Here is a 20,154-nt window from a genome sequence, read left to right as displayed (position 1 = left end):
TCTTGACCATATATGCTTTTTAATTTCAAATATATACTGTACTTTTTTAACAGTTTGAAAGCTGAAACTAACCTGAAAACATCAATGATAATAACGTATTCAGTAAATACACCGTTTAATATAAGTACGAAGATTGCAAGGTTGATTCATTATTATACCATATTATCGAATCTAAAAATATGATTATCTACACAGATGTTAAAAAGTCTTTGACAAAGTCAATACCCATTCCTGATAAAACATTCAATAAAATAGTAATTCAAGGATACTTTCTTAGCATAAATACACACACACACACACACACACACACAAACATACGTATATGTGTGTGTATATATATTTTTTATATATATCTATATATATCTATAGATACACATATATATATAATAGCCAGCATCTTGCTTAATAAGAAAACACTGGAAGCTTTTCTTCCACTAAGATCAGGAATAAAGCAAGATTCCCCAATAGATCTATTACTCTTAAAATTGTATTAGAGATATTAACCAATGTAATTATACATGAAAAGTTAATTGATGTGTAAGGACTAGAAAAAAAGTGACACTATCTCTATTTGTAAATGATATGATAGTATCTGGAAACCCTAGAGAATCAGTGTTAAAACAAATTAAAACAATAAGCAATTCAGTAAGGTAATAAATTTAACAAATTAATATGCAGAAATCAATAGCCCTTTAACAATAACCAGGTAAAGGATATAAAATCTTATTTATACTTGTAATGAATAAGATAAAATACTTAGGAATAAATTTTAACAAAAAATATGCAAAACCCATGGGAGACATAAAAGTAGTTGTGACAAAATGGAAAGACACACATTGTTCTTGAAAAAAAACCCAATATCATAAAGATGTCAGTTCTATTTGAATTAGTTTATAAATCTAACCCAATCTCAACAAAAATACTAACATTTTTTAATGGAACTTAATAAATTGATAATAATAATCACATAGAAAATATGCATTCAGGAATAGTCAGGAAAACACTAAAAAAGAAAAGCTAAAAAAAAAGGGGGTGGGTCCTCCTAGAGAAATGGAAATAAAAATAAACAAATGGGACCTAATGAAACTTCAAAGCTTTTTCACAGCAAAGGAAACCATAAACAAGACCAAAAGACAACCCTCAGAATGGAAGAAAATATTTGCAAATGAAGCAACTGACAAAGGATTAATCTCCAAAATTTACAAGCAGCTCATGCAGCTCAATAACAAAAAAACAAACAACCCAATCCAAAAATGGGCAGAAGACCTAAACAGACATTTCTCCAAAGAAGATATACAGAGTGCCAACAAACACATGAAAGAATGCTCAACCTCATTAATCATTAGAGAAATGCAAATCAAAACTACAATGAGATATCATCTCACACTGGTCAGAATGGCCATCATCAAAAAATCTACAAACAATAAATGCTGGAGAGGGTGTGGAGAAAAGGGAACCCTCTTGCACTGCTGGTGGGAATGTGAATTGGTACAGCCACTATGGAGAACAGTATGGAGGTTCCTTAAAAAACTAGAAACAGAACTACCATATGACCCAGCAATCCCACTACTGGGCATATACCCTGAGAAAACCATAATTCAAGAAGAGTCATGTACCAAAATGTTCATTGCAGCTCTATTTACAATAGCCAGGACATGGAAACAACCTAAGTGTCCATCATCGGATGAATGGATAAAGAAGATGTGGCACATATATACAATGGAATATTACTCAGCCATAAAAAGAAACGAAATTGAGTTATTTGTAGTGAAGTGGATGGACCTAGAGTCTGTCATACAGAGTGAAGTAACTCAGAAAGAGAAAGACAAATACCGTATACTAACACATATATATGGAATCTAAGAAAAAAAAATGTCATGAAGAACCTAGGGGTAAGACAGGAATAAAGACACAGACCTACTAGAGAATGGACTTGAGGATATGGGGAGGGAGAAGGGTAAGCTGTGACAAAGGGAGAGTGGCATGGACATATATACACTACCAAACGTAAAATAGATAGCTAGTGGGAAGCAGCCGCATAGCACAGGGAGATCAACTTGGTGCTTTGTGACCACCTAGAGGGGTGGGATAGGGAGGGTGGGAGGGAGGGAGATGCAAGAGTGAAGAGATATGGGAACATATGTATATGTATTCACTTTGTTATAAAGCAGAAACTAACACACCACTGTAAAGCAATTATACTCCAATAAAGATGTTAAAAAAAAAAGGGGGTGGGGGACTAGTTCTAATAGACATTCAAACATTTATAAGCCCTCTAAAATTAAAACACTGTGATACTGGCACATCAATAGGCAAACAGATCAGTGGAGTAGCATAGAAGATCTACAAATAGAACTGAATACATATGAAACTTTAGTATATAAAAATAAATATATTTTTATTGATATAAATAAAAATGTATTTAGTATCAATAACTAAAGTTAGATTATTTGCTGTCAGAGAAGGAAATTAAAAATTTGGAAAGGAGGAAGGATAGAATGAACCCTGTAGTAAGGGACAGGAAATGAGAGGTATTAGTGTGAACTCATGGATTTTACTATAGAGTACAGGTAGATACAGAAATGGGCACTGATGTGTTTATACTTATGTATGAGAATTTATTGGTGTCTGTTATGTATACATACACCTATTTTCCAGTTCTGTCTGCTAGGATGATTCATAAACACTGATGGCCCTGTAGCAAAGAGCCCAGTAAAGGAACCAGGGATGCTTGAGAAATGCCAGCTTCCAGTTAGGGCAGGAAAGGTTCAAGATGAGTGCCAAAACATAAGGAAATGCTCAAAGAATGATAGATAGATAAATAGATAGATAGAAACATAGACAGATGCATAGATACATAGATAAATACATAGATGCACAGATGAATACACAGATAAGATTCACAGACAGACAAACTAGAGAAGACAAAGCTTTTCATTGTAGAAGAAAGCTAACTAATTATCGTAGAAAGAATGATGGAATCAGAAAATCTCTGTTTGGTAAAAATCACAAAACTAGTGAGTAAAAGTTTGAGAAGTAACATGATATTCACATAGTCTCATAGTATCTCCTACAAGATATTTTTTCATTAAAGGATAAAATAGTGACTTTATAGTGAAGAAATCTGGCGGACACCACTTTAACCAAATGTTTATGAACATCTGAAAAGCGGGGAATACCTGTATTCCGAAAAAATGTCAATGTCATTACATAAAAAGAAAGACTCAAGAAATGTTCCAGATTAAAGTCTGAAGAGACACACAAATCAATGCAACTAGTAATCTTGAATTTTCTTTTGCTCTAAAGAACAATGTTGGGACAATTGGTAAGGTCTATGTTTAATAACAGTATGCATCAATGTTTATTTCCTAATATCTATAATTGTAATGTAGTTAAGAGAATTCCCAACTTTTAAAAAATAAACCCTAAAATCTTTAAGGAATAGAGGGATATCAAGTCTGCAATGTTTAATTGAGAGACAGGGAGAGAAAGAAGAAATCCGAGGGAACTTATTGAATATCCTTACAACTTTTCTGTGTGAAATTATGTCCCCCCAAAATTAACAGACCTTTTCAATTTTGAAAAGATTAAACATTTCTACACTTTAAAAATAGATAATAAAATGTACTTTTATGTCTTTTACTTGTAGGTCAATAATAACATTATGTTAACAACTTTATTTGAAGAGTTCTTTGTTTTTCCCATATGTTATTAAGGGTTTAGTTTCTATACTTCTGAGTAGAAGGGATGTTGTTAACAATATGTAAAATAATGATTCCATTTCTCAAGAAAACATTAGTCTCTATCTTTTCAAGAAAAACCAATCATCCTATGTGAATAATTACCCAAATGCCTACAGTTACCAACAACGGGATTCACATAAGCACAATACAACTTTAAACTTGAAAGAATTAGCTGCTGGCAGATAGAAAAATAAACAAAATATACCTTAAAATCATTTAAAATACAAATTATATGGTATACTGAAATAGATATTTTGAAGTTAGTTAAAAACATTTATAGGATAACACATTTTGTTAAAATGACCCCAAAATTAATAGAGTGAAGTGAAATGTAGATGGTAAGCTTTGAGAAGTCAGACAGCAATAATCTATTTATCTTCTCTAGAAAAACTAGAAACTGAAAGGAATTATATAAATTTCATTTTTTTTCCTTATCTAAACTTCATATAACTTCTCATCAGTATTTAATGAAAAATTTATGTACAAAATATTGGATTATTGCTCAATAAGTTATGAGTACAGAATGAAACACCATTGGTAATTATTAAAACTAATCCTCATTTAGAACAAAATAAAATATAGACTTTGGAATCAATATTGCTTCACTTCTGCCTCTATTACTGAAAAATAAAAGAAAGAAAAATCAACCTGAGAAAAATAGTAAGCTACTTTTTACCTCTCGCTCTAAAGTGAAAATATTGGTTGAAACGTGAAACCCACCTAGCTAGAAAGTCTGAATTACATTTTCTCTTAGATCATATGAAAATGAGTAAAACATATGACACAAATATTACATTTTCTTAGTAATATTAATATAGCAATGGGCTAACTATATACCAAGCGCAGTACTACTACCTATGTAATAGCGTCACAAAGATAATGTAAAAATGATTTTTTAAAAAAACCAACTAAGACAAAACTTTCCTCATCAAGAAGTTCACATCCTACTTAGAAAGATAAGTGAACAATGACTTACAAAAACACTGATGGCTGTCACCATGGAGGTACCAACACTGCCTGAAGTTAGGAGGGACATTACAAGTTTTCAGGCTGAAATTTCCAGAGTTGAGATTTGAAAAATGAGTAATGGAGTCCAGAGGCACAGTAGTGTGCAGGGAAGCAAAAATAGGAAAAATGAGTAAAGAGTTGGGTTTATATGAAGGAGTGGTTTGATATGAGGTGGAAAGGAATACAATATTGTGAATGTCCTAGATACAGAATAAAGGATCAACTAAAAGAAAGTGAGGCTGATCTATTTAGAAACTGCTACAGTGGGCTAAGCTAAGGTAAAGGTAGACACAACTAGACAATGGCAGTTCAATATTATGGCTTCGAAATGGATTAGAGCTGACCACTGATTATATCTGAGATTCAAAGATGTAAGCACATACTTGCTTTGGAGTACAAGAGTCTGGTAGTTCATATTTCAATCCTGGTTCCATCACTTGCTGGCTTAACCTTTAACATGACTCTTTAGGCCTATGTCTTTGGTTTACTCCTCTATAAAACTGACATAATAGTATATACTTGACAAAATGCTTTGGAGAATATGAAAAACTTTGGGCAAAGCTCTTAGCAATGTTCCTGGTATTTTATTTAGATAAAATATCTAAATAAAATATGTTTTATTTTATTGTTCCTGGTTTTTTATTTAGATAAAATAAAATACCATTAAATGTTAGTTATGTATGTTTTTAATATAATGCTTGGAGCTTGGCTGACAAGGACAATGTTAATAACTTAACTTAAATGTGGACACAGAGAAAAAGAGAAGTAAAGATGTGGTAGAATATGAGAAACATGGTAGGATATGAAACCAGAAAAATCACTCTGGGTCAGAACATAAAAGGCCTTGAACGTCTTGTCAAGGAGGTTTTAATTTATTTCACAGACACTTTGGAGGCAATGAAAGATTTTGGAAATAGTCATAAAAATCACTGAATGTTTTGGGGAAGAAAACTATGTCTTTATCTTCTGATAAAGGAGATATAAGGGTGGATTACAAATGGAGAGATTGCATATATAGAGGGTAATCATTCATTAATTCAACAAATACTTAATAAGAACCTATTCCATTTTAGGTAATCTGTAACATCCAACAGTAGTGGAAGAGAAGAGGAATCATGGGGGCCTAAACTAATAAAGGTAATGGAATATAAAGGCGGAGATAGATGTCAGAGACAGTGCAGAGTCAGAATCAGCTTGGGACAGAATACAAGGTTGAAGAAAAGGAAGGAATCAAAGGTACCATTAAAATTGAGCCCCAAAAGAATTGTATTACCATTAACAAAATGCGGGTAAAGTGAGAACATTTTTTAAATAATAAAGTTACTGAATTCAGTTTATAAACATTGATTTGAATAATAGTGGCCTGTATAGAAATGCTTAATAAGAAGTCAAAAAATAAGTTAAAATTGCTTAATAAAGTAGGCTGCACTGTTCACTAAACATACAATTACATGTTTATATACTTGCGTTAAAGCCTACAAGTATAGACTGTGATTATTATAAAATCAGTAAATAGGCCTTTAAAGAAAAAGCAAGATAAAAGGTATAAAAAATTACATATGATTAAGAGAAATGCAAATACTTGCATTCATGTCTTAATATATAAAAATGAACATTTGAAGAAAAGGCATTTCTTCTTAAATAATATGTTAAGGAGCATTTTGATATGTTTATGAAATATTTAAGAGAATATTTATGCTGGTGCTTTTTTACACCTGCTCTAGGCATTTCTAATATATAATTAACTTCCCCACCATCACTAAGTAGTTTTTGAGATATGAAAAAGTGTGCATGCATGCATACTGGTATTTAGCTTGACTTTGGTTTTGAAAAAACCTTTACATATCAGGACAAGGTAAGTACATGCTTAGAGTTTCTTAGTTAACCTCTAATTTTCCGTAACATACTAAATAAATGTTTTATATGTTTTAGAATACAAGAAGTACGCCCCACTTTAAATTCACCCCTTACTTTTTTTCATCCTAGGCCTGTCATTTGAAGCTAATAGTAATTCCTCAACCTTTGTAGATTAGGGTAAGAGCCATTTTTATTTTTAAATTAAATTTTTTTACCTTACTTATTAAAAAAAACAATAGTGCCAGATCCTTGTAACATAAAACCTAAAGCAATACATGATGATAAGCATCACATCAAGTGAAATTAAAGAGAAATATTGAACACTTAGATAAAATAATGGTTTCTATCTTGCCCCAAATAGGTAAGTACTGTACTTGTAGACCTAAAACCACTGAATACTTTTTTGTTTAATTCCGTAAGAGATATACTAGTGAACTTACTAATGAAAAGAAAACATTCAAGTGACACACTTCATGGTCAAAACTGATAAATCAGAGATGGAGATAGTCTATAACATCGAGTCTAGGAGCCTAAAAACCACTAACCCAACGCCAAAAGTCGAAGTAAAAATTTATTTTAAGTTAGGATAGGTGGAAAGTAGAACTTTGTGCAAATAAAAAGTAGGAAAGGAGATCTTGAGAAAGGTGTCAAAGTAAGCCATGCATGGCAAAGTTCCCCAGCACTTAAAAGTTCAGTGACTAATATCTCTAGCAGTTTCATGAGACTCAACCCACAGACGGCTCTCGCAAAAGGAATCTAAGAGAAGAGTAGTAAACTGCATCTTCTAATAACCCACAATCAAAGGTCATTCTAAAATAGCTGACAATGTCAGGGCCAAACAGTTTTCATAAACGCAGTTCTTCTTATCCTTAACATTTCCTTTTTGAGAACAAAAAGGATGAAAAGAGTTTGAAAAGATGGAGTAGATAAAGAAAACAGGGTTACTGAGCAATCTGACATAGAGGAACACTTCTACAAGGAAAACAAAGTTTCAAAAACTTAGTATACAGAGAAGAGAAACTAGCTACAAATATTACAGAAGCTATGCAATAAAGACTGTTTAATCATGCAGTTGAAACAGGCAGTTCTATATGATTTTAAAAGGCTCTCCTGTTTTCTTAAATTTACATAAAAATGTCATTCTGAAGAGAATTTTAGATCAAAGTATAACTTCATGACTATATCATATACTAAATAGCTACATGTAATTATATAATTATTCATTTAACGGCCATTCTTTGAAATATTTAAAATCTCAGATTGGCTTTTCTCTGCCACACAGGATGATAACGTGTACTCAGAAAATACAAACTTTCAACTTTGTTGTGTCAAAGTAATTAATAAAAACAAGATTTCCATATCAAGTGATTTTCATTTATCTGCCTTTTTAGATTATTCAGGTCAATGCTTCCATTTTGAGAGAATTAAACTTCTTACATTTATTTTCAGAAATGCTCGAGTTCCTTTGGTTATAAACTTTCAGCTTCTCTGAACAATCTGCAATATGTAAGAAGGGTTTAAAATGAAAAAAATCTCCCATCCTGGTAGAGAGAAAGAAGAGTTCACTTATCTTCTTTACCACCCTCAAGTCTCAGAGCATATCTGTGTCATAGCCCAGTGTGTTTATTAAAGTTTTAAATATTTCTGTAAAAGCCTGCTATGGACAGATATTAATAATATGCCAAAAAGAAAAACATAAGTTTTGCTAATAAGAAACAAAGGTAAAAACAAAACTGTTACTATGTTGAAAGAACTTTTTTTCCTCAACCTGAAAACTAAGAGTTTCTTTATCACTATTAAAAGTAAAAATTATAGAAAGAAAATTATATACTATTTAAGAACCTAGAAAAAGAATAATAAAATGAACTAAAAGTCATAAATACAAAATTACATTTTACTGAAACCAGTTATGAATGCAATGTTAAAGGAAAAGAATTTATTCATAACACCAACCAAACCCATTAGACATCTTACAATAAGGTAACTAAAAACGGTAAGACCTAGATGAAGAAAACTATTAGTAATACAAGACTGCAATTTTTTAAATGTCTGTATACTTCATATGGGGAACTTTTTTCTTATAGTCCATTTTTTATGAGTAATTAAACAAAACAAATACATGTAAAGATATTAAAATATTTTTAAGATTAATAACATTATAGCTTAGTTTCTTACATTTAGAACAAGTTATAATGAAAAACATGCAGCTAATAATAATTACAGAAAATTGAAGCATGCAAATTGCCTCAACTCTCAAGGGCCTACCCAGGTCCTCCCATTAAAATTAATCTCTTTGTCTCTGATTCTATTGTTCAACTTCTACATAACACTATTACAGCACCTACACAATGTTCAGTTGACCCCTGAATAGGGAGGGGGTTAGGGACACCAACCCTCTGTGCAACAGAAAATCCTGTATAACTTATAGTTGGCCCTCCATATATGCAGTTCCTCCATATACCAGGTTCCTCCTATACACATTTCTGCATCTTCTATACACAAGATTCAACAAACCGTGGATATTGTGGTACTATAGTATTTACTATTTTAAAAGTCCGTGTACAAGTAGACCTGCACAGTTCAAATTTGCGCTGTTCAAGTCAACCATATATAAATTTTAGTAAGTCCTAACACACTACTTTGCATATAGTAAGTAATCAGTAATTATGGAATTCAAGGGTAATCCTTCATCGCAAAGTAGTACAGTATATTGAGTGTTGAGCTGCTGTAGCACACTGAGCTATTACTCTATTCAATGAAACTTTCATTTATTTTCTTTTACTAAAATTTATGTTAAATTGGAGATAACATGGCAAAAATAATACTGTCCCAAAAGTCTGATTCATACATTTATATTAACATACTTAAGCCTAATGATGTTATAAATAGTAACAATAATAATTTGCATTATGGAGTTAACATTTGCTGGAAATACAAATTATTTCATATGTTTATTTAAGCCACACAGTAAATTAAATTAGCTGCATTTTGCAGGTGAGGAAAGTGAGACACTAAGAGGTTAAATAATTATCCAAGGTGACAGTGCCATTGCCAGAATATGGACCCAATCAGTATAATTCCAAAGCCCAAACTCTTAACAATGTTATATTCTTTTATGGCTACAAAGACAGACAGATAGATAGATAGATAGATAGATAGATAGATAGGTAGATAACCAATGCCAGAGCAAGTTTGTAACAGAGAATCTTCCTGAACATTAATAAGAAATAAAATAATTTTAATAATAAAGCACTTTCAGTAATTGTACTAAAAGAATAGCTATAAATATAACATAGTTTAAAAACAATCTGAAGGAAGTCTACAAGTACATTTATATATTGACAACACAGTTAAATGGCTTTAGTAGGCCGACTTTTTAAAAGAATATCTAAATCTGCAGTACATTTAAAGCCTTACCATTCAAATATAAATCTATTTCCTTATTTCCCTTAACATCACCATGGACTTTGAATTTTAATACGTGCAACTAATAATGAAAAAATGAACTTTTCTCAATAAGGTGAACTAAAAATGAAAAAATAGTAGAAAACTTTTACTTCTCATATTTTATAAATTGATTTTAGCCATTGCCACATTAAATATAATTCACAAGATGTGACATATTGTTTATTTAGTTAGATTGCTAATGTGGCCCTAAGAAATAAAAATGAATTTCATATATCACATCACTGTAGAAAAGTCATAGACAGAAAAATACAATTTTGCCAAATTTAGGAAATAAGGAAACTATAAGGAATTGTTTAAAGCTTCATAAACTACCAGGGAATGTGCAACAGTGAATAAGAAAGGTATTTATCTTTCATTCTCTTTAGTTTTCTATTGCATTGTACCTCAGCTTTCCACATGTATAATGTCAGCAACAAAAATAATATGAAATAACTGAATTAGTCTTAAACCTAGCAGAGAAGTATCATCCCCAAAGGGAAACATATTTCTAAAAGCACTATGCCTGGTGGAATGAGAAAACTTACTATTTTAATTTAAAACAGTTTTTAGCTAATATACTTATTCAAACGTTCCTTTTGCCTATGCTGGCAAAAAATTAAAATAATACTTTGGTAATCTTCATGACATTACATTTGGCAATGGATTCTTAGATATGCACCAAAAGCACAAGCAACAAAAGAAAAAAGAGACAGACTGGACTTCGTCAAAATTGAAAACTTCGGTGCTTTGAACTACACTGTCTAGACAGTGAAAAGACAACCTACAGAACAGGAGAATATTTGCAAATCATTTATCTGATAAGGACCTCATAACTAGAATATATGAAGAACTCTTAGAATTCAACAACAACAAAACCAAATAACCCAATTAAAAAAATGAACAAAGGACTCGAAATGACATTACTCCGAAGATATACAAGTGGCCAATATGCACATGAAGAGACAAAAAGACTCAAACAAATATTTGTACAGCCATATTCATAGCAGTATTATTTACAATAGTCAAAAGGTGGAAGCAACTCAAGCATCCATCAATGGATGCATGGATTTTAAAAATGCGGTATATACATACAACAGAGCATTATTCAGCAACAAAAAGGAAGGACACACGCTACTATATGAGAACCTTGAGGACATTATGCTAACTGAAAAAAACCAATCATTAAGGACAAATACTGGATAATTCCACTTATCTGAGGTGTCTAGAGTAATCATATTCATAGTGACAAAGAGTAAAATAGTGGCTGCCAGGGGCCGGTGTTGGGGAATGAAGAGCTATTATTTAATGGTTATACAGTTTTCGCTTTGCAAGATGAAAAAAGTTTTGGAGATGGATAGTAATGATGGTTGCACAACGATGTGAATGTACTTAATGAAACTGAACTACACACTTAAAAATGGTTAAAATGGTTAATTTTATATTATGTACATTTTACCACAATTTTTAAAATTGTTTTAAAATGGGCAAGAACTGGAATAGACATTTCTCCAAAAAAAATATACGATGGCCAACAACTTCATCACTAGTCATTAAGGAAATGCAAATCAAAACTACAATGAGAAATAGTTTTACACCTACTAGGATGGCTAAAAGTTTCTGAAAATGTAAAATAACAACTGTTGGCAAGGATGTAGAGAAACTGGAATCCTCCACGTTGCTGGTGGGAATGTAAAATCGTGCAACCACCATGGAAAATAATTTGGCAGTTCCTCGAAAAGTTAAACATAAAATTGCTATATGACCCAGCAATTCCTCTCCTAGTTTACATACAAAAGAACTAAAAACTTGTATTCAAAAACAACTTGTGCAGTAATGTTCATAGCGGCACTATTCACAATAGCCAAAAGGTGGAAAAAACCCCAATGTCCGTCAATGAATAAATGGGTAAAAATATTGTGATATATCCATACAATGGAATAATATTCATCCACAAAAAGGAGTGAAGTACTGACAGATGCTACAACAAGAATGAACATTAAAAATATTATGCAAAGTAAAAGGAGCCAGTCACAAAGTCACATATTTTATGATCCAATTTACATGAAATATCCAGAATAAGTAAATTTATAAAGAAAGAGCAGATTAGTGACTGCCAGGGACTGGGATGACTGCTTAATAAGTATGGCATTTTCTTTTGGAGGGAAGGAAATTTTCTGGAACTTGACAGAGGTGATGGTTGCACAATATTATGAATGTAGTAAATGCCACTGAATTGTATACCTAAAATGGTTACTGTTATGCTATGTGAATTTGACCTCAAATTTTAAAAATGCTAAAAATGGGGTTATGGTTGGAAGCAATATATAAATAACAGAAGTATATGAAGTAAATTACTTCACAAAATCCCCATGGACTATTATATAGGCATTAAAATAATTTGGAGACTGTAAATGAAATCATTTTCATAAAAGTAAATTAAAATAATTGTATATTAAATATATGAAAGGTTGCAAACACATATAAATTGCAATGTGGAATAAAAACAACCCAGGTGTGTTTTTGTCTTAAAGTTATGGAAACAAAACATTTATATATATATATATGACATAAATAATCTATCTGAAATACACTTTTTGTCCAATGAAATTCTTGGCTATAGAAAATTCAGTAGTAAAAAGCTTTTTGGAAAACAGGATGGCTCCAAAATCCTTACCTTTTTACTTAATAAACATAAAATAACAAAATACTATGACTCCACTAGGTAAGGTCTACACTTTGTGGATTCCGTTGTACACATTTCTACTGCTGCTTCTGTACACAATGAACACAGCACTAAGCTGTGGCTTTTGGCTGATAAGGGCTACTGGATCCTCCCTGTCCGTATTAACACCACTTCTGCATTAACAGTTAAGAGTTAGGCCTAAGAATCAGACACTTTCTTCCTCTTATTAGCAGTATGATTTGGGTATTTTATTTAACTTCTTTGTGTATTTGGTTGTATGTAAAATGGAGATAATTGTGACTTCTCCCATACAGTTGTTGTACAGCTGAAATGAGATAATGAATATAAGCTATGAGTACAGTGCCTAGAACACAGAAAATGCAAGCGTCAAACAATTTCTGTATTACAGCCTCAATCAGGGCAGAGCTTTCCATATCACACAATTTCAATCAGCACCAAACCTGCTATTACCAGAGCAGTTTTGTTGACTCTAAGGCACAGCTCATCATTCTGTGTTTCTCAACCCTGAGTGTATATTAGAATCATTTGGGAAGACTTTGAAAAGAACCAAGAATCACCTTACGATAAACAAAGAGACTGATTTAATTACTTATGGATTGACCCAGACATCCGTATTTTTTAAAAGCTCTCCAGGTGGCTTTAATATGCAGGTAGTGTTAAAAAGTTTTATCTAAAGGCCCAGGCCCAACTCTCTCTATGAAGATTTCTCATCTTATCACAGCCAACAACTGAGGCTTTTCTGTGAGTGCTCTACAGGCTATTCCATTTAGAAAAAGTAGATTAAAGATTTAAGGAACAAGGACTAATCTAGAAATGAAGAAGGATTACTGAAAAAACAAATTTTAAGGAAATTTTTTAAAGAAAGACCAAATTTTCTTTTTTAAAAAGTAGGAGAAAGAAGCAGCAGGACAGAGGAGAAAATAGAGAAAAGAAGGGTTTCATGATCGAAAAATGATATGATAATAGTTAGCTCTTACAATGCTCTTTTAACGTGCTTCAATTCCTATTATATGTGACTCTATTACATAGGATCACATTTGATCTTTACAATAATCCAATGAAGTATTATCATCTTCCTTCTACATATGAGAAAGATGAAGCACTGAGATGCTAAGTGAATTAACTAAAGCCATACATTTAAACAGTGGCAGAGTTGGAATTTCAGTGAAGGACTGATTCTAAACTCATTCTCTTAAACCTTATGTTATATTATCACCCTGTCAAAAACAAAAAAACAAAAAAACTTACGTGATGTAAGGCATACACATAAACCTTTATTTCTTATTCCTAAAGTAAAATGTAAAATGATAACTTACTATTATTAAAAAACAAATTATCAGCAGTGATTATTTTAGTATAGTAAGATTACAGGTAATTTTTAATTTATCTGCATTTGCTAAATTTCCTATAGTAATCATGTATTCATTTTGAAATAAGAAAAAGTAAGGTTTTCTTAAAGCGAGTATATCACAGAATTTTTATAGTTCATAGTCCCTAATAAATATATATTACCTTCCAAAAATATTGAGACTTAATGGAAAACAACTTCTTTAATAAAATATATTTTCCACAAGAGGCATATCTTTCTTAATTTTCTTTTCTGTAGTAAAAACACACTGAAGTGAAAGAAAAAATAATTACCTGTACACTGTCCTCCGTTGGTAGGATCTCCATAATAACCTGGCATGCAGTCTTGACACTGCTTTCCTGTGGTAAGATTTTTACACTGTTCGCACACGTTATTATTGATGCAAGTGCTATGTCCATTACACTGGCAAGCTAAGGAAAATAGTAAAAAAAAAAAATTTTTAATATCTACATAACACTATCAAGTATAACTGCCATCAGGACAAAGAATTTATTTTACAAATCTAAATGGCAGCAGAGTCCAACGGGCATTTCCCAAGTTTTTTATTAATGTGTGTCTCAAAATACTAATATAGGACATTATATACAATAAATTCTGTATTGAAATTTTGCATATGACCTGTAAAATGTAGGGGTTAGAAATTTAAGTGAAACATAAAAGTTATAGCTAAGGGGGAAATACCTTTTAACATATTCCTTAAAGATTCATGTGACAATTATGTCTATTAACAGGAATAAATAAAAGACCTTTGACAAAGAATGCTAAAATGCATCTTAATTATATTTACATATAATAAAAAAGGATCAATAAATATAGAAAATTGTGTGGTAATAAGTCCTTACTTCAAGAAAATACATTAGTTTAAAATCAGCAAACACAGCACTTTTAAATTACTTTGTATATATAAATGTTTATCTTCTTTGGGCAAGAAAAGCTTCAAGGCTTAATTAAAATTCTATTCGAATGTGAACTAAACAAAAACAGATTTAAAGCATAAGATTTTTTTATGTCTTCTTAATATGAGGTCTAATATGTTTTCATATTAATATTACAATAGAATTTTAAAATTTCAGATGAGAGATAAAGTTCCTATATGAAAGCTCATGTTTAGTGTCTATTGGGGGCATAATACTGACTTAGTTTGGTAACGTCTTGTGGAAACATCATAATCATTGTCACTTTCATAATCATTTTCATCATTATTACAACTAAGATAGCATTTAATTGAGCTCTCTCTCGCTCAAGTCAAGAAAGCTAATGTTTAGTCGACTGCAGTTGTTTGTGGCTGGCATCTATATTCTGCTTGGTCAGTTTACATTTTGTATCAGTTTTTAAAATATTGTAAATACTACCCCATGGCTAGATAGTGAACCAAGTGGCATACATGAATTATATAATTTAAGCCTCACAACAATTTTGTGTGGAAGGTACTATTTTTAGGGTTCTTTCTAAGATCAGGAGGCCTGGATTAAGCAACTACCCGAAGTCACATATTTGAAGAACGGCAGAAACAAATGCACAATCAGGATGTATGAATCAAAGACCAGACATTAAATCTCATACCTATTATACGTAGAAAATTTGAAAGTAAGAGGGAAATCCCAAGAGACTAGCACAAGGTCATCAACATGAGTTAACATCAAAGAGTAAAGAAAAAAAAAAGTAAAAAACAAATACCTATAACTTACAGAAATTTTCAGAGGCATAACTCTATTGCAACATAGTATAGAAATGACATGCAGTCATCATGGAAAAATGTTGAGTAATCTTCCTCTTTATGAAACTGAGAAAATTACAATATAGTTTTCAAATTTTATATTACATTATGAAACAGCTAGGAGAAAATTTAATAACAAGAAAAATATTCATAATAAATTGAGTGAAATAAGGATTCAAACAAGATATTTAGAATGAACACAATTTTGTTTTTAAATGTATTAATATGCCCATGGAAAAGTTAATGATGGTTATCTTAGTTTAGTAAGATTTTTATGCATCATCAGTTTTCTACAATAAATTCATATTACTTTTATAATAAGGAAAAATAATGACAAGAACTTTAATTTTTTAACATTGTGCTTAAAATTTTAAGTTATTTTTTCATCAAAAATTTTATGTAAAACCACTAATTAATTAATTCACTCAAGTAAAAACAAAATTTATTGAGTGCTCACTACATGTAAAGCATTATCTGAAAAAGTCAAAATAAGAGATGGGTTACTATAAGCATTTTTATGAAACCCTGGCTACATTTTTTCATCAGAAAAACAAATATCTTAACTTCTGAATAAAATGACTAAATTTACCAATCTCATCTAATATCCTCCTCATAGATTACCAGTGTAATAATAAAAAAACTTGCCAGCAACAACAAGAATTGGGGTATGATGACAACTATGTAAGTAAAACTAGAAAATAGTAACCTACTATACCTCTGGGAATTAAAAGAGGACTCCTGGCATAATGCCACTCAACTGTAACTTTCCTGAAAGCGACAAGTTCTGAAGGCAGTTCTGGGCCATGGTGCAACCAAGAAGCATATCAGCTGCTAGAATGAGATACAGGAAAGTCTAATGTTCCAAGTAATGAATATACCATACAGAAAGGTCAAATAATTTAGACCTAACTGCTGGCGAAATTTCCAGCAAGAAAAGGACAGTCATCGTTGCCGCTTATAACTAGTATGGCAGCAATGGCAAAGGATAAGGTATGTTATAGAAAGCACGACCCAGATGTAATAATGGCTGTATCAAACACAGGAAAAGGATATACTATAAAGCCTATGATGATGTTTTATTCTCCACGGCCATCAGGGGGTTGGATCAACAGGTAATGTAAGCTTGTATCTAATAGTTCTTCCAGGATACACTGTAACTTGAAAGGTTCTAATAACAACCTGGTTCTGGAACATGAATGAAACTAAACAGAAGTCATCCACACTGTTTTGTTTAAATTTAAAAACCAGCCCAGATGGCTTCTCATCTATGTACACACAAACAGAAAAAGATTAAAATAAAACATAATGAAAAACACAGCACTTCATATGCAAATAAAGTACATCGTTTTGAAAAATATGTGCTCTCTAAAACAGATGTAAAACATTGAAAAGTATCTGTTTGGCATTCTCAACAAAATTCAAAAAAATATATACACAGAAAATCAAGGCTAAAATTTACCCAAAACTTTTTTTCAAAACAGAGCCCTTTAGAAGAAAAGGGAATTATCATTGCTAAAAATAAAACACGGATTCAAAACAAGAATGTGAAAGAGAAGTGTGAGCTAGTGACAGAACTTTACTATACATGGGGATAGACTAACAACAGCTAATAGGTATGGGTCAAAACCCAGCAGGGCCAGGAGATATAATCTCTGGCATACTCAAAATAGAGAGCTAAACTGAACCATATTTAAAATGCTTAAAGCCTTCAATTGTAGCCCCTATCTGTGAAAAAGGTACTAAAATACATCACAAGCCCAAAGAAGCAGAAAGGAACCTTAACGTGGGTAAGAATGTATGAAAGACAAAAGTCACTTGTGAGAACTTAAAGCCTATACTGATCATATGGGTTGGGTTGAAATTCACACTTTCCATATAGTAGAGAAACCCCAACATCAAACAATAGTGTTAAAACCTATTCTGTAAACAAGAAAAGCCTCATGCAAAAGTAGACATAAATGGACCCTTGAAATACTTCTTCAACTCAGGTCACACAGAACAGAAACTGGAAAAACTTGATTCTGTAAACTGCAAGACAGTAAGTATTTTAGGCTTTGCAGACCATAAAATCTCTTCACAACTACCACTGCTGCCACTGCAGTACAAAAGTAACCATACACAATACACAAACAATTGATAATAGCTATAATCCAATAAAACTTTATTTACAAAAATAGGCAGGTTTGGCCATCACACCTTCGTCTGCAAGCCTTTGATACAGAAATAAAAGACAATGAAAACAACAACAACAACACTTACTGAATTAAACCTCAAAAGGAAAAATCACAAAGCATCATGAAGAAGTCAGGCAAAAGAGAGATAATAAAAATGAGAATTGACAACCCAAGAATTGGAGTAAAAGGACAATTAGAAAACAATAAAAATATTTAAAATAATTAAAGGCAGAAAAAAATGAGAAAATTATGCTTAAAGAACTAAAGTTACATATGATGACAACTCTCTTTTTGTCTCAACAAAAAGAGAGTATCAATAAAAACACAGAAACTATAAAAAAGAACGAATGGAAATTATAAAGTAGAACAGTAAAATAACTGAAATGAGGGACCTCCCTGGCGGTTCAGTGGTTAAGACTCCACACTTCCACTGCAGGGTGCATGGATTTGATCCCTGGTCGGGAAACTAAGATCCCGCACGCTGCACAGTGCAGCCAAAAAATAGCCGGGGGGTGGGGGTGGATAAAATTCTACACAACTAACAAAAAAAAATAAAAGCATTTAAAAAAACTGAAATGAAAAATACACTAGAGATTCAACAGTAAATTTGAACTGGCAGAAGAATTAGCAAATTTGAAGAAAGATCAGTAGAGACCATGGAAGCTGAAGTACAGAGAGACAACAGAATGAAGAAAAATAAACAGAGCCTCAGCTAAATGCAGGACACCATTAAGTACACCAACCTATGTGTAATGGGAGTGTTGGAAAGATAGGAGAGAAGAAAGATAAATAAAATTTATTTGAAGAAATAATTCCTGAAAAATCCCCAAATTTGATAAAAATGTTAATCTACACATCCAAGAAGCTTAACAAAATTTAAGTACAATAAACATGAAGCGATCAATAAATACATTATAATAAAAGTGATAAAAGCCAAAAACAAGTAGAAAATCTCGAAAGCAGCAAGAGAAAATATGACTCCTCACCTAAAAAAATCCCAATAAAATTAATAACTGGCTTTTAATCAGGAAAAATGGGGGTCAGTAGCCAGTGGGATAATATATTCAAAGTCCTGAAAATAAAACTGTCAACCAAAAATTTTCTATCCATCGAGACTGCTCTTCAAAAATTAAAGTGAAACATTCACAGATAAACAAAACTTGAGAGAATTCACTGTTAGCAGATGTTCCTTACAAGAAATACTAAAGGAAGCTCTTCAAGAAGAAAGCATGTGACACCAGATAGTAATTTAACTCCACAAAATATAACAAAGAGCACCAATAACAGAACTGTCATTATAAAAGACAGTAAATGTATATCTTTTGTCTCCTTTCTTCTTTTACAAGATTTTTAAAGATTGTATTTTAAATGTTATAAATAATGGTATTGTTGGGCCTATAACACATAAAACATAATGTATTCCCCAATAACACCACAGAGGAAGTGTATCAGAGAAAATCTATATTGGGCCAAGTATACGACATGGTATTACTAGATGGTAAACAAAGATCCACAGAAACAAACAAAGAAAACCAAATATGGTTAATACAAAGATTAATATAACAAAAGCTATAAGTACATACTCATCCTCCTTTCTTTCCTCAGATTCTTTAAAAAACATAAAACTATATAAATAATAACTATAAAAATGGACTGCTGGGTTTGCAACACATACAGATGTAATACCTATAACAATACCACAAAAAGGGAAGAAAGAGACTAGACCTATATGAGTAACATTATTTCATCTCACTGGAATTAAGTTAGTATAAATCTGAAGCATATTTTAATAAGATAAGCTATATATGGTAAACCCTGGAGTAACCACTAAGAAAATAACTCATGGACTTCCCTGGTGGCACGGTGGTTAAGAATCCGCCTGCCAATGTAGGGGACACAGGTTTGAGCCCTGGCCAGGAAGATCCCACATGCCACGGAGCAACTAAGCCCATGCACCACAACTACTGAGCTTGCGCTCTACAACCTGTGAGCCACCACTACTGAGCCCGAGTGCCACAACTACTGAAGCCCACGCACCTAGAGCCCATGCTCTGCAACAAGAGAAGCCCCCATAATGAGAAGCCCGCACACTACAACAAAGAGTAGCCCCCGCTTGCCGCAACTAGAGAAAGCCC

General features: G+C 32.0%; 1 protein-coding gene across 2 annotated transcripts in view; it reads right to left on the bottom strand.

Moving 5' to 3' along the window:
- The window catches only part of ATRNL1 (attractin like 1), a 706,327-nt gene that overhangs the window by 507,257 nt on the left and 178,916 nt on the right, over positions 1 to 20,154 (bottom strand). For both annotated transcript variants that reach the window (XM_049697036.1, XM_049697035.1), the window contains exon 19: positions 14,401 to 14,538. In XM_049697036.1, coding sequence (XP_049552993.1) covers positions 14,401 to 14,538 — 138 coding nt within the window. The remainder of the gene's footprint in view (positions 1 to 14,400; positions 14,539 to 20,154) is intronic.

The sequence above is a fragment of the Orcinus orca genome, chromosome 14, assembly GCF_937001465.1.
Source record: "Orcinus orca chromosome 14, mOrcOrc1.1, whole genome shotgun sequence".
NCBI classification, from domain to species: Eukaryota; Metazoa; Chordata; class Mammalia; order Artiodactyla; family Delphinidae; genus Orcinus; species Orcinus orca.
Note: the sequence above shows the minus strand (reverse complement) of the source record. Positions and strands in the feature narration are given on the sequence as shown.